General features: G+C 43.2%; 1 protein-coding gene across 2 annotated transcripts in view; it reads left to right on the forward strand.

Annotated features, from left to right (window-relative positions):
• Positions 1–16459, forward strand: part of ank2b (ankyrin 2b, neuronal) — a 281005-nt gene that overhangs the window by 55395 nt on the left and 209151 nt on the right. The window contains exon 1 of one of the 2 annotated variants that reach the window (XM_049483035.1): positions 4951–5190. The exons of the other annotated variant lie outside the window; for it this stretch is intronic. Coding sequence (XP_049338992.1) covers positions 5104–5190 — 87 coding nt within the window. The 5' untranslated portion in view covers positions 4951–5103. Of the gene's footprint in view, positions 1–4950; positions 5191–16459 lie in introns of those variants that run through there. 2 annotated transcript variants of the gene reach the window in all.

The following is a 16459-nucleotide window of genomic DNA, read 5'->3' on the forward strand; positions in this document are numbered from 1 at the left end:
CAACAGTATTTTTTACATCAGTTACTTAAAAGCATTTAAAATGAAGCAGTATAACACTTTTGTATTAATACTTAGTAATACTTTACAAAGGATATCTGGATTTTCACTCCTCGAGTACAGGAGCCGTGATCTCTGGCTCATATGAGAACAAATTGTTGCAATTAAATATTTACAGTGTGAAGATCCTCCGCCTCCCTGATGTCACCTCATTTCTGCTCTGATTAACACAGACACAGTACTTACTTATTTATTTATTTTATCTTAAAAACAGAGGCCAGAGTTTAAACCCTTGAAAGCTTGTTATTCAGCCATTATTCTTAATGGCTTCAAAAGCTACATTTAGTTAGTAACAGCTATTAAAGTATTTTTTTATATATCAGTGGAAAGCTTTAGTAGGAGGGTTAATGAAGACTTTCCCCTCATTAAGCCATAAATCTTCTGTTCTGTTCTAGTGTTTGGTCATGACTGACCTCAGTCCATTCAGACAGAATGCATCCGTGGGTTTGAATAGAGCTGTGAACAGGGGGTCAGAGGTCACCACACTCTGATTTTTCATTGGAGGAGAAAAGAGGTGGAACCAGAGAGAGTTCAGTGGGAGCTATGAAGAACAAGAGTGGAGAGGAATCAGTGTCTGAAACACGTCTTATAAAAATGATGATAAGGGTAAGAGAGGGCTGTATCTTACAATCTGTGCTAGGAGAATCGCGATGCTCATTGCTATCTTACACCCTGTCAACAATCTATTTTCATGCCTTCTGCTTGTGTCGTTTAAATAGCAACAAAGCTTGTGAATATATCTGCGCTGATAGGCGTGGAGGTCTGGAAATGGTCTGGAAATACAACTTAGGCAGCAGTTCTTGAATCCAGCAGACAGATGTTTATTGCTATCTTGGCAGTGAATAGTTACGCACGCGAGCAGTAGTGCACAAACCCATACAGTGTTCCAGAATACAAAATAAAATATTATTCTACATCAACACAAAATAGTTCATTGTCATATTGCTTTTGTTAGTGTTAAATGTACAGTGTGAACACGCAGGTCAGTTTTCTCAGCTGAGAAGTGTTGGACATGTCCAGGTAGCTGTACTGTTAAAATAGCAATCCGCCAAAGTCAGAGTGCACCTGGCTCTTAAAGGGAATGGCAAGTGAACTGCTTGGTTTATTGCACATTACACTCTGCTGTGTGTCCTTGTGTGTGTAACCAGGGGGTGTGTTCACAAGCGTCCTTGCTATTTAAACGACACAGATGGAAGGCATAAAAAAATAGGCACAAATTTATTATTGTTTTGGATCAAATAATGATTTTTAGCTTGCGTTTTGAAAGTATTTTGTTTTACTGCTTTGTTAGTGTTAGCATTTGACGGGTATGTTTATTTTAGTGTGAGCTTAGTGTTTACAAATCATAAAGATTTTATCCACATTGGGGCAATCCGAACGTAAAATCCGTTTTCATGAGTCAAGTCTTCGATTTTGTCAGTTTTCTGCATGGTAGAAGTGATATGGCCTTATACATGTAAATTAGTTTTCTGTGACATCACAAAGCTTTTTGAGACATGAAAAAGTACCATAAAATAACAATAATGAGATGCTAACAGGATGCTAAATGCTAGCGGGTGAGATGCTAAAAAGAGACACCAGGCACCTACCAGGACAGTAGTGCAATTTAACAATTTGATAAATAACAGTTACAGTAAGTTTAAGTTTTTGGTGTAGGTCCCAACTTTGGCCTAAGTCTTGTAACATCTAAACTCTCACAGATCCTGCCGCTCCAAGAAGACAGGGGAGGATTACACCCCTTGGCAACCAGGTGGGAGTGTGAGCATGTGATTATTGGTTATTGTGTATTAGAGTCTCCTGGTAGGCCTTTCACTGTTGCTTACATTTTCCATATATGGAACTTTTGACTGATCAATTTGTTTTCCACTTATTTGCACTTTATTTCAGACTTGTTTAGTTTGAAAAGTGAATATAATATGAACTCTTTAGGTGTGATTTTTGTTCTAAAATATTTTTGAAGCACTACTGTAGCAGTAGTTTCCACTGGGGATGTCCAGCAGTATTTAAGTGTCTGAAGCTGTTTTTCCAGAGAACCTGGCAGTGGGCAGGGCCAGCATGACTGTAAAAGTGCTAAAGCTGTCAAATAAATTACTCAGTATGTCAGCGAAACACAATTGTCTGATTGAATTTGAAAAAATATCACTATAAATATCACACTGTGCTGTGAAATGTCATTGTTTGTTGTTTTATGAGAACAAATCTGTGAACGGTCATCAGTAAGATCATGCATACAGTATATGCATATAAGCTTATTTCAGATAATGTCATGACAGGCATCATGATAGATGTGAAGTGTTTATAGCATGTCCAATATCATCCCACCATACAGCTCTAAAAAAATTATTTGATTTTACCAAATTAAAAAAACTCTGGAAAATTATCAAGAGGAAGATAGATGATCACAAGGTTTTGCACTAGGGGTGGCATAAAGTTATCCAAAAGCAGTGTGTAAGACTGGTGGAGGAGAACATGGCAAGATGCATAAGAGTTATTCCACCAAATATAGATTTCTGAAATCTGATTTCTGAAACTTTCTTTGCATTATTTGAGGTCTGAAAGTTCTGCATCTTTTTGTTTTTTCAGCTATTTCTCATGTTCTGCTAATACATGCTCTAAATAACAATACTTTAATTGGAATTTGGCAGAAATGTTGTCTGTAGTTTATAGAATAAAACAACAATGTTCATTTTACTTAAACATAAACCTATAAATACAAAATCAGAGAAACTGATTCAGAAACTGAAGTGGTCTCTTATTTTTTTTCCAGAGCTGTATTTCAATCAGAGATAGGTCTGGTGATGCGTCTGGCCGTGGTATATTATCTATGTTTTTAAGGCAACGGGACAATTGTTCTGTTGGAATAGCACACCGAAGTGTGCATTTAGAACCAATGAAGCCACTGGTTGCAGGACCTAATTATTGTAATGTTAGACTGTCAAATTGCCTTTAATGAAGATCAAGGATGTGACAAAAAAGCATTGATCTTGGCGCTGACCACGGTGTCTTCACACATAGATTCATGGGTTGTCTCCACCCAGACAAAAGCAGGACTCATTACTGAAGATGACCCACTTCCATTCTGAGTCACTCATTGACAGTCTGCCACAACTACTCACCAAGTTTCTAATTTCCATGTTTCACCAATTTCTGCTGATTCATTCTTCTGGGTGCTATTTTTTTGACAATGAGCCAGGAGTATGTAGAATATAAAACATTAAGGCTTTAAATGAAGGCTTTGTTTAACATAGGGTTTATTTTGTCTCACAAGATTAGACATTGAGAAATGAATCATTCTGCATTTACAGAAAACAGTTGCAAAATTTAAACAATATTTATTGTGCAACATATTAAAAATAGAACTTAAAAAAATATTCCAACTTTAATATTCTTTTTAAAAATGTATATATTTTTAAAAATTCTATAAACATTGTAAAATATTAAAATGGCTGTTTTTCAGTCACAATTCCCTCACAATTCATCCAGTTAACAAATAAAACATTGTAATTTTCAGTGTGTATTAATATTATCATTTATTATTATCATTCCAAAAGAGCAATAACTGGATGAACTGGTATACCACCCAGCACTATCATGAGTATATAAATATATAATTTAATTGAATCAATTTAGCACGTCCTTCAGTTTATGTTTCCATGAAGAACCATGGTTGTATTAGAGAAGTAAGTGTGAAGAATCTTTATATCAAGGGAAGCAAACTTGGATTTCAAAAGGTCCAAAAAAAATCTTACAATCATCATTATTTTATAGAATTAGAAGTGCTTCTTCTTCATCATCTCTCTAAGAACCCTGTTAAAACTTTATTTCAAGAGTGCACATGTAGACCAGCAATATTATATGTACCATATTTTTTGCACTATAAATCAATGAACGTCTATTTTCGGTTTTATTTTCATGCATAAGGTGCTCCAGATTATGATGCGTATTTTAAGTGGCACTTGTTAGGAACAGGGGTGTCGCCATGTTTCCCTTTTAATTCAGCATGTCTCGCCCCCCTGTAAAGCTAAGCTAAGTTAAGCAAACAAAACTGTAATTCTTTAAAAAAACATTTTCAGAAGAGTCAGACAAGTCAAACAAGCGCTGGATGTTAATCTACACAGATTTCTTTCCTTAAAGGCTTTTGTTTATTTACAGTAAGCTTAGATTTACAGATTTCCACTAAGGCTGGAGCATGAGCATTAGCGGCTAACTGCTAATGCTGCCTAACTGCTGCCTGACAGTGCTACACTGAGGAACCCTGCGTGTTCCAGTAAACCACTCACACCTGAACGGTCAAATGGCTAGCACGGTTAGCGGGCAATGCTAATGCTGCTCCAGCAGTGCTAGCCTGGGTTTGGAGCAGACTACAGACTGATAATACTCACCTCTGAACGGCCAAAAAGCTAGCACAGTTAGCGGGTAATGCTAATACTGGTGGAGAATTAAACTGAATCTCCTGTATAACTCTGTACTTCAGCAGAGTGGCTTTACTGTTTTTTACAACCTGAGTAAAATTCATACATACTGTAAGGTGCACCGCACTGTTGATTTTGGCGCACTGTTGATAATGGTCTGGAAATGAGTGCTCTCCTCGAGCTAATTGATTGATGAGCTCCTGTTGCTGCCTGTATGTTTGTAGTATCTGGAAAGGAAGAGAATAGATGTGCAACAAACAGATCCACACATCTTCACGCCCAGCATGGGTGGGAGCTGGTGGAGATCTGCCTCAGTTGCTCTTCCAGATAAACATTGGTGGCAGCTGCTGCCATGGCAACACCATTGTGCTCGTCCCCTCCCCTCCTTCGACTCTCTCGGCCCTGCACGCTCATTTGCGCCTTCTCTCTCTCTCTCTCTTTCACTCAACCACTCCCCCTTTTCCAGCTCTTGGCGCGGGTTTCAGTGCCAGCATCAGTAGAGTGTTGTAGAGAGGAGAGCGAGGAGAGGGGGCTCCACTGGATGGTGGAGTACCGTAAAAGCTACTGACTTCACTGACTGAGAGAGAGTTCAGACACACCAAACGAGACTAGAGAGATCTTTCTGGTTTGGAAGATGAATGAAGACAACCAGTCCCATCTGAGGATGGAGACTATGGACAGACTCAATGGACTGGGAGGAAGAAAGAGGAGACCCAAAAAGGTAAACAAGCTCTTGAGTTGAGAGATGCATCAGGAATTCTAGCATCCTTCTGTTTTGTGGATCTGTGGACAGCTCCTTTAGAAGAACCTGAGATAGAAGAAACTTCAGATTTGATTTCATTTGGAGATATGTTGATCATGGATGAGAAATTTGAATCATTTGAACCGTCTTTAAAAGTCTTAAACACTTTGAAATACTTGAGAGTTGTGGTTGTCATTTCTGGAGAAGAAGATGCTCCCTGAGTGTTGTTTATCTAAACGATTTGTGTAAAGCAGTTGAAGATGAGTTTACCTGTGCTGAAGCTTCATTTCTGGAAGCAGCACTGGCTGATGCTCTCCCATGAGGTTGGCTGGTGGTAGGTGGAGTGAGTGTGTGTGTGTGTGTGTGTGTGTGTGTGTGAGCGCTGGTTGTGAGGGCTTGGCGCACAGATGCTGTTATTTCCAGTGGATCTGTCTTAATGAGGACTTAGTGTTTGGGAATCAAGATGTAGTAACAGTGGACTGGACTGCATTTTCTTTCTTTTTGCAATGGTGTGTGTGTGAGTGTGTGAGTGAGTGTTTGAAAGTGTGAGAGTGTGTGTATATGTGTGTGCAGAAGAAGTGCTGATCCTGTTGTTCTGGCTTTATTGCTACATACTGTATCCACCAGAGAGTTCTCCATTGACTTGCCCTCTGCCACTATCTGTGGATGATATATTAGGTCTTTCTCTACTGGTATATCTATATACCAGTATACTCTGCATAGTATATATATATATATATATATATATATATATATATATATATATATATATATATATATATATATGTAGACAACATGCTGCCATGTATGTATATGGATATTAAATGTAAAAATGTAAAAAAAAAAAAGGTATGTTTATATATGAGCAAATATCTATCTATCTATCTATCTATCTATCTATCTATCTATCTATCTATCTATCTATCTATCTATCTATCTATCTATCTAACAGCACATTACGTTCTGTAGGCTCTTGCAGTAGTGCAGTTTGCTGTAAGCACCTTTGTTCCTCAGGGAGGTGGCTGGCTGTTGGGCTGGTGGGCTGAACATGGGCTGGGTCCACTTGTCTTTGTGAGTGTGTGTTTGTGTGTGTGTGTGTATATTTAATGCACACCTCCACTCTATGCACATTTTATTCCAAAAAGTCAACATATGTCAATTTTAAAATCTGATTTATTTTTATCCTGTCAGTGTGTGTGTGTGTGTGTGTGTCTGTGCTGGTGTGTGTAGGTGTTTTCGTTGAGGTGGGCGTGTTAGTGAGAGAATGTTATTGTTGTGTCTCCTGCACTTTGGCTCATGAGGAGTCCATGAACTTGCTCCTTAAAGATCTGTAAAAATGAGTATTGTATTTCCGTTATTACTGGAAAACCATGCATTTTAGCACATTTACATTTCTGTTTCTGTATGAGTAGATATTGTAGATTTGGTAGATAAAACCAACTTAGGGTAGATAAACTACTCCTTAAAAATCTGTTATTTTTAGAAAACAATGGATTTTTTTAACCTTTGGCTTACAAATTAGCTTCTGGTGTATGCGTCTGTGACGCTGTCTCAGATAATATAATCTCAGAGTAGGTAAACTGCTTCTGGAAGATCTGTAAATATTAGTATTATATTTCCATTATTATTGGAAAACAGTGATTTTTTAACACTCTGGCTCACAGCTCTGTTTCTGTTTTTTCTCTATGTGATATCATCATAGATAATACCAGCTCAGAGTAGGTAAACTGCTCCTGGAAGATCTGTAAATATTAGCATTATATTTCCGTTATTGTTGGAAAATGGTGCGTTTTTTTAACACTCTGGCTCACAGCTCTGTTTCTGGTTTGTCTGTGTGTGTTATCATCATAGATAATATCAGCTCAGAGTAAGTATTATATTTCCATAATTATTAAAAATTAATGCACTTTTTAACACTTTCTCTGTGTGTGATATTGTTATAGATAATACCAGCTCAGAGTAGGTAAACTGCTCCTAAAGCTGCGTAGATTTTAGCATCATATTTTGGTTATTATTGGAAATCTGTGCAATTTAACACATTGGCTCTGTTTCTAATGTCTCTGTGTAGTAGTAGGTAAACTGCTCTTAAAAGAGTTATACATTTTTGCATTTTATTTCAGTTATTATTGGAAAATAATGCATTTTATTTAACACTCTGGCTCACAGCTCTGTTTCTTGTTTCTCTGTGGGTGATATCATCATAGATAATATCAGCTCAGAGTTGGTGAACTGCGCCTGGAAGATCTGTAAAAAATTAGCATTATTTTTCTGTTCTTCATGGAAAATTCATCTTATATTTTTTCACTCTGGCTCACAGCTCTGGTTTTGAGTTTCTGAGGGTGTAACATTGTCATGGATAATAGCAAAGTCAGTGTGGTGTTGTGTCCCCTGAACCAAATCATCTACAGCTAGCAGCTAGCTGTGTTTCTTTTTATGGATGCAGCCCCAGAGACTCACCCCATTGTTACTCGGGAGACGGAGGGATGGAGGAGGAGGTGGACGTAAGTGCAAAGATATTTATTATAATTAAACAGACAAGATAAATCAAAATAAACAAAACGCGGGTAACGCAAAAACAAGGCTTGGATGATATAAACAAGAAACACAGACTAAGAAACTAAGACAAGGAAACATACGGGTAGCAAGGATACATACTGGAATCTGGATACAAAGGATACTGGATACAAGATACAAAAGACAAAATACAAAAGACTCGACACTGAACATTCTAACAGAGGGGCTTAAATACAAGAGGAGAGTGAGAAACACCTGGGCTAGGAAGACGAGGGGGCGGGGTTACAAACAGGACACAGGTGAGAACACTGATGCTACAGGGCAGGGCTGGGGCGGAGCTAGGGTGGAGACAAATACTAACAACAACAATAGCACATGGCTGTGAACACTGACAGGAAAACAGAGGGGCAGGAGCACAAGAGACAAAATAAGGGAGAAACAGAAGACAGACATGGGCTAAGGTGTAACATTACCCCCCCTCAACGGCGCCACTACCAGAGGCGCCGAGAGAGAGGGAACAGGGACTGGACAAAAGACTGGACAGGGGGCAGAGACTGAACAAACGACCTAACAGGAGACGGAGACTGGACAGGGAACGGAGACTGGGACTGGACAGGGGGCTCAGACTGAACAAACGACTGGACTGGGGACTGAGACTGGACAGGGGACAAGGACTTGACAAAAGACTGTACAGGGGGCTTAGACGGGACAGAGGGTTGGACACTAGACAGGAATGGAGACTGGACAGGGGGTTGAACACGGGGCTGAGACTGGACAGGGGGCTGGACACGGGGCTGAGACTGGACAGGGGGCCGGACACGGGGCTGAGACTGGACAGGGGGCCGGACACGGGGCTGAGACTGGACAGGGGGCCGGACACGGGGCTGAGACTGGACAGGGGGCTGGACAAAACTGGACAGGGGAACTGGAACAAATACCTGGACAGGGACGGACACAAACACAGTGACAGGGACGGGAACAGGAAAACCACCGGGGACAGGAATGGGAACAAACACAGACACCGGGACCAGGACAGGGAGAGACACGGGAACAAACATTGGTGGGTGCCCAGGACTGGCGAAAGTCTGTACGGAAGTCCAAGGAGCCAGCCTGGGCACAGTTCTGGGGGCAAAGACAGGGGGCCTTGGGGCAGGCCTGGGGGTATACAAAGTTCTGGGAGTGGGCACAGGGTCAGAGGCGGCCGGAGCCGCGGGCACAGGGTCAGAGGCGGCCGGAGCCGCGGGCACAGGGTCAGAGGCAGTGGGTACCACATGAGCGGCAGGCACTGCAGACACAGGAGCTGAGGCTGTAGCAGCGGGAGCTGCTGGTGCTGGAGCTGAGGCTGTAGCAGCGGGAGCTGCTGGTGCTGGAGCTGAGGCTGTAGCAGCGGGAGCTGCTGGCGCTGGAGCTGAGGCTGTAGCAGCGGGAGCTGCTGGTGCTGGAGCTGAGGCTGTAGCAGCGGGAGCTGCTGGTGCTGGAGCTGAGGCCGTAGCAGCGGGAGCTGCTGGTGCTGGAGCTGAGGCTGTAGCAGCGGGAGGTGCTGGAGCTGGAGCTGTGGCAGCAGGTGCTGGAGCTGGAGCTGTGGCAGCAGGTGCAGGAGCTGGAGCTGTGGCTGTAGCAGCGGGTGCTGCTGGTGCTTGAGCTGGAGCTGAGGCTGTAGCAGTGGGTGCTGCTGGTGCTTGAGCTGGAGCTGTAGCAGCGGGAGCTGCTGGTGCTGGAGCTGAGGCTGTAGCAGCGGGAGCTGCTGGAGCTGGAGATGTGGCAGCAGGTGCTGGAGCTGGAGCTGTGGCAGCAGGTGCTGGAGCTGTGGCAGCAGGTGCTGGAGCTGGAGCTGTGGCAGCAGGTGCTGGAGCTGGAGCTGTGGCAGCAGGTGCTGGAGCTGGAGCTGTGGCTGGAGCAGCGGTAGCTGCTGGTGCTTGAGCTGGAGCTGAGGCTGGAGCAGCGGGTGCTGCTGGTGCTTGAGCTGGAGCTGAGGCTGGAGCAGCGGGTGCTGCTGGTGCTTGAGCTGGAGCTGAGGCTGGAGCAGCGGGTGCTGCTGGTGCTTGAGCTGGAGCTGAGGCTGGAGCAGTGGGTGCAGCTTGAGCAGGCGCGGCGGGTGCAGCTTGAGCAGGCGCGGCGGGTGCAGCTTGAGCAGGCGCGGCGGGTCTAGGAGCTCGTGACCTGGGAGTAGGCACAGGAGCAGAGGCTGGACCCCCATGCACATGAACTGGGGTAACAGCGGGCACAGAGTCAGAGGCGGCCGGGGCCGCGGGAACTGGGTCAGAGGCGGCCGGGGCCGCGGGAACTGGGTCAGAGGCGGCCGGGGCCGCGGGAACTGGGTCAGAGGCGGCCGGGGCCGCGGGAACTGGGTCAGAGGCGGCCGGAGCCGCGAGCAGCGCTGATCCAGAGGCGGCCGGAGCCGCGAGCAGCGCTGAAACAGAGGCGGTGGGTCCTGCTGGCGTGAGCGCGGCAGGCACCGCGGGTACAAAGTCAGAGACGGCCGGAGCCGCGAGCAGCGCTGATCCAGAGGCAGCCGGAGCCGCGAGCAGCGCTGAAACAGAGGCGGTGGGTCCTGCTGGCGAAGAAGCCGCTTCAGCGGGAGCTGAGAGTGCGGCTGCCGCCAAGATCCGGACTGGAACCGCAGACTCAGCAGTGGGCGTGGCTGAAAACACCGGACCGGAGCTTGCTTCCGGAGCAGGAGTCGAAAACCCGGAATCCAGCCGGGCTGTACAGCTGGGATCCGGCCGAGCTTGAGAGCTGGGAGTCGGCCGGGCTTGAGAGCTGGAAGGCGGCCGGGCTTGAGAGCTGGAAGGCGGCCGGGCTTGAGAGCTGGAAGGCGGCCGGGCTTGAGAGCTGGAAGGCGGCCGGGCTTGAGAGCTGGAATGCGGCCGGGCTTGAGAGCTGGAAGGCGGCCGGGCTTGAGAGCGCGGTGGAGTTAGCAGGCTAGCTAGCTTAGCTGGAGCTGGGCTGACGAGCTCCAAGCCAAGGAGAGGCGCCGGGAGCGGTTCATCTCCCCGAATTTGCTCGGCGAGGAACCGCAGATATTCGAGGTCCGCCTTCCTCGTAGCCTGCCACCTTGCTACGTCCATATTTTAGGTCGAGTCTTATGTTACTCGGGAGACGGAGGGATGGAGGAGGAGGTGGACGTAAGTGCAAAGATATTTATTATAATTAAACAGACAAGATAAATCAAAATAAACAAAACGCGGGTAACGCAAAAACAAGGCTTGGATGATATAAACAAGAAACACAGACTAAGAAACTAAGACAAGGAAACATACGGGTAGCAAGGATACATACTGGAATCTGGATACAAAGGATACTGGATACAAGATACAAAAGACAAAATACAAAAGACTCGACACTGAACATTCTAACAGAGGGGCTTAAATACAAGAGGAGAGTGAGAAACACCTGGGCTAGGAAGACGAGGGGGCGGGGTTACAAACAGGACACAGGTGAGAACACTGATGCTACAGGGCAGGGCTGGGGCGGAGCTAGGGTGGAGACAAATACTAACAACAACAATAGCACATGGCTGTGAACACTGACAGGAAAACAGAGGGGCAGGAGCACAAGAGACAAAATAAGGGAGAAACAGAAGACAGACATGGGCTAAGGTGTAACACCCATAAAGTTGATTGTGGATTGAAATGTGATTTATTGCCAGCAGTGTCATAAATAAAGCAGTGCAGAATGGAATCGATTGCAAATTCTGACAGATAAACATTTTTTCGAAGGAGAGTGAAGATGTTCTGATGTAGTTTATTTATTCTGTTTTGTATTTATTTGATTTATTTCTAACACAAATGTGCTTTTAAAAATATCTGAATCATAATAGGACCATTTCTGTGTGCCAGTTGTTTATAAAAATATTGATATATATAAAGGGCAAAGGCTGCTTTTAGATGACATAAAATTATTTTTTTAACTAGTAACTGTTCTATATAAAAATTTGACAGTGACAGTATGTAAACACTGCTGTAGGATTTCAGCTCGGCTGTGCAGAAACAATGCCTTCAGGCTGAATAAACGCAATCCAGTCTGGCCCGACTTGCTTTCATGGTGGAACTCAGGAAGGCAATGGGGGGTAAAAGATCAATGTCTGAATTATTGATAAGCCCTCCCCCCGTCCAGCTTGGGGGCAGGATGACTGGGGTTTAATCAGTGCAGAAAATAGAGGGTTGGAGGGTTGTTTCTCTGTGGTCAGCACTAATGAGGGGAGGGATTGTGGGAAGCTGTGCTGTTTCTCACTCTGGGGGTGAGGCAGGATGGTGAACATGGGTTCTGCTGCTCTTTAATAGGACAGGAACCTGTCCTGACTACACAGCACAGGTTTGAAGATCTGAAATAATTCACAGTGTTATGATGAATTGATTACAGTGTCATATCATATTAATTGTGGTCTAAGTAAGATGTGCTGTGATTTTACACCAGCACTATTTGGGTTGTTTGTAATCTTAGTGCAGTTTGAATAAGCAGGTGTGAAAACAGCAATCGCACTCGGGTGTGGACCGAGACCTGCTAGAGGAGGTGGTCTCGGTCCACACCCGAGTGCGATTCCTGTTTTCCACCTCCTCTAGCAGGTCCGCGGAGACTCCGGTCTGGTACCAAACTAACTCTGGAGAGGTTCACTTTTGGTGAAAATGTGATGCAGTCTTGATCCGATATACTTCTTTTATTTGAGCTAAACTGCTGATAACGCACAGTTTATTTTGATATATTAGCCAGATAACGCTAATTGCCACAGCTATGATCAAACGCTGTCTCTGCTGCTCCATTCTGTCTACACGCACCGTGTGTGCTTTTTTCACTACTCACAGCTGCGCGACTTTACTATCTCTACTATTTTTATATCTGAACTGCACATTCTGCACCAGACAGTAGTGGTGAATCGCGATTCTAACATTGAACGATTCAGAATCGATTCTCATTTTCCAAAAATTGATTTCTTTGGGTGAAGCTACTGTTGTGCGGAGCTCTTTAACTGTCCTGCAGAGCTCAGCTACTGTCCCGTGGAACTCTGGAACTGTCCTGTGGAGCCCTTTAACTGTTAAAAAACTCTGCGCGACAATAGGTGAGCTCTGCAGTACAGTTAAAAAGCTCCGCGCAACAGTATGTGAGCTCCACAGTACAGTTAAAAAGCTCCACGGTACAGTTAAAAAGCTCAGAGCGACAATAGGTGAGCTTCGCGGTACAGTTAAAAAGCTCCGCGGTACAGTTAAAAAGCTCAGAGCGACAATAGGTGAGCTTCGCGGTACAGTTAAAAAGCTCCGCGGTACAGTTAAAAAGCTCAGAGCGACAATAGGTGAGCTTCACGGTACAGTTAAAAAGCTCTGCGCGACAGTAGGTGAGCTCCGCGGTACAGTTAAAAAGCTCCGCGGTACAGTTAAAAAGCTCAGAGCGACAATAGGTGAGCTTCACGGTACAGTTAAAAAGCTCTGCCGACAGTAGGTGAGCTCCACAGTACAGTTAAAAAGCTCAAAGCGACAATAGGTGAGCTTCGCGGTACATTATTGGAAAATAACGCATTTTTAAAAAAGTTTATCTGTGTGTGGTGTCATCATAGATAATACAAACTCAGAATAAAGCAACTGCTCCTGGAAGATCAGTCAATTTTTGCATAAAATTTCTGTTATTATTGGAAAACAGTGCATTTTTAAAACACTGGCCCACATCTCTGTTTACTGATACTATCCTTGATATGCTTAAAAAAGGATATTATCAATACAATAATGAAAATTTATCACAATACAGTAAATTACAGTCATTTTGTCCACCTCTACTTACACTACAGCAGAAACACATGGGTGGACCAATACTGTAAGATTAGATTGAGTCTAACTGACTGACTGAATTACGTCTGATTAAAATTATTTACACCTGCCAGTGGAGTGTGATTGCTTTGCTTCATCAAAAAACCCACAGGAACCCCCCAGGGACATGAGAATTGATCGTCAGACTCACAGCACACAATAAAACATTTAGTGATTTGTTCAAGGACTTATTTACATGTTGCAGGCCCTGGGGATAGCGTAGCGCTAACGCCGAAGACAAACCGTGCAGCGCTAATACAAACAAATCAGCAGATCAGTTGAAGCAGCTCTGTTATTCACTAGATTAGCATGTAGCATTTAAGTGTACGATAAAATATTGTGCTGTGCAGAATGTGTGTGTTAGTGTGTTTCAGAGCACTTTATTGACCCTCAGCTGACAGCGTGATTATATGTAGTTATGTAGTTAGAACGGTGGTGAATGGTGTATGTAGATGGTGTATATTGTGTGTAAAGGCATGTCACGGCACTTCCACTAAATTGGATTGCACAGTAATTGCACATGTGCACATGACATACAGACTTCTGGCTAAATATAAACCCATAGCCATATTACACGCCCACTAAAGGCCTCTGCAGACTGTACGTCCTCTGGTTAGGAGAAGGGAAATGTCAGGTGTAACCTGAGATCAGGCTTAGAGCCACAGATTCAATGCTTTAGATACGGAATTCAGGCTTAAATTTAATGAATCAAGTCAATCCTACTGTACAAGATGTGTTAAGTAAAGATAACTAATACTAATGAACTGTATTAAATGTGTGGATTCAACGTTGTTACATATTTGATGCATTGTTACCCCATGTTTCCCACACATACAATTTTGATGTTACTTTTAAAGTTCAAATAAACAAAAAGAAACAGATTATAAAACCTATGGGTCAGTTTTCTGGACATGGATTAAGCTTAGTCGTATAATATTTTTTCCTTTTAATGGAAAATCTCCATTCAAAATGTTGTGTAGTCCAAGAAGACTATGTGTAATCCCTGTCTGGGAAACTGACCCTATGTATTAGGCCCAATAGTAGATGTCAGGTTATAGTAGAGGCAGGTTCTATCCACATTTTTCATACAGAAAACACCATCTCAAAATATTACCACTGTGTATGGTAATACTGGGAGCAAGGACTAACATAACACGCTAATAACACGATCTGCGTTTATATTGCATCCAGACAATCTAATTCTAAGTTCACTTTGCTCACAGGGTCACAGACTAAATCAAACCTTTAAAATCAATAATTCAATAAATGTTAAACCGTCAGTCTGACCATTACAAATACAGAGGTGTCAAGTCTCACATATTGGGAATTAGACCCACACATTTCAAGATACAACACATTGGACCAACACCAGCAGATGACATGGCTCTCCAAACCATCATTGATCATCAGTAAATTTAGCATTTCATTTGGAAGTAGTCAGCAGGAATCTCTGATGATCTCTGCAGCTGCGCTGGGAGGTCAGTTCACTCTGCTGTAGCATTAGCTTAAAGCTAGCATTTTTCTTATTATGGCTCTTAAACGATCTCGTAATTCAGAGGATCCAGTGATGTTCAGGAGTAAAATAGACACACAGAATAAATCATACAGGGGTCTGAACAGATTTATTTACCACAGAATGTGACACAGACATTTTTCTCATAGGGAAAAAACGCTTAGACACGGAAGCCGTATGAGGACTACAGTATAACGCATGACTTTAGTGGTCTATGTGTGTAATAATGCATGTTTTCGAATCGATTGGCTTATTTGTGTGGACCGTGTCTTTGCCTGCTATTATTGATAGCATATACACAGGTTAGCATAGCTATCAATACCAGTTGATGGAACGCAGCATTTGATAAGTTAGCTAACAGGCTAAACACTACAGCACAGACTGTGTTGCAGCAAATTAACACTTAAATTACTCCCAATTACAGGATAATAACTCATACTGGAGAGCAAACAGTCAAAAGAAATTGGTCTTAAGTGTGTTTTGACTGTTTGCAAACACATTTGTCAGAATGGGTCATCCAGGTTTGCTTGCTTTCTCTTGTAATCAACCTTAGCAGTTTGCTAAACTCACCACTACAGGTGGGCATGTCATTTTTTCTCTTTTTTTAGAGCACTACATCACTACTGAATCAGTAATCAGTGAGCTCCCATGGTGTATTATAAACTCACAGCTGGGTGAAACTGATGGAAAAGTTTTGTGCTTTCAGAAACTTGCAAAAGACGCTAAGCTACTCTTTCCCTAAAGGCATGTGCAGTTAATGACCCAGCTATAGATCAGCGTGAGTAGCTTCTTGGCATAATCTACATCATCTACAGCAGCCCGTCCCCAGGGAACGATTTGAGCTTAAGCATATAGCACTCAACCACAGCACATGCTCTGCAGTGTGATGAAGATGTTGCTGACGAAGGAGCTCCTATTCTGATGAATGCAGTGATATTGCAGAGTGCCTTTTACCTCTCTCTGGCTGGACGAACGTCTGAGAGAAAAACACACTCGGGTTTTGCATAATAAAGAGAAGACACCTCTGCAAACAATGAGAAATTATGTTATGGCTCAGTGAACGTACACTGAGTGCACCAAATATAACTCGCACATCTGTCTTCAGATTTGGTTGTTTTGATGAGGGGTGGTATGATAGTATGATAGTGTGTTAAATTAATTTTTTTTTTCGGTATTAAAATGTGGTGTAGGCCCTCTAAACGTCCTAAGATTTGCCCCCAGTGGTCTTTTGACAATCACAAAATTACAGCATTACAGTATTGTGATATCATCATTATCATGGGCAACGTATCGTGATAATACTGTATGTGAAAATATTTGTTCTTGAAATGACAATTGAGTGTACAGCTCTTAAATTAAACACATCTGGAATATAATCAAGAGGAAGATGGATGATGACAAGCCATCAACCCAAGCTGAACTGCTT

Source organism: Astyanax mexicanus, chromosome 8 (genome assembly GCF_023375975.1).
Source record: "Astyanax mexicanus isolate ESR-SI-001 chromosome 8, AstMex3_surface, whole genome shotgun sequence".
Lineage (NCBI taxonomy): Eukaryota > Metazoa > Chordata > Actinopteri > Characiformes > Acestrorhamphidae > Astyanax > Astyanax mexicanus.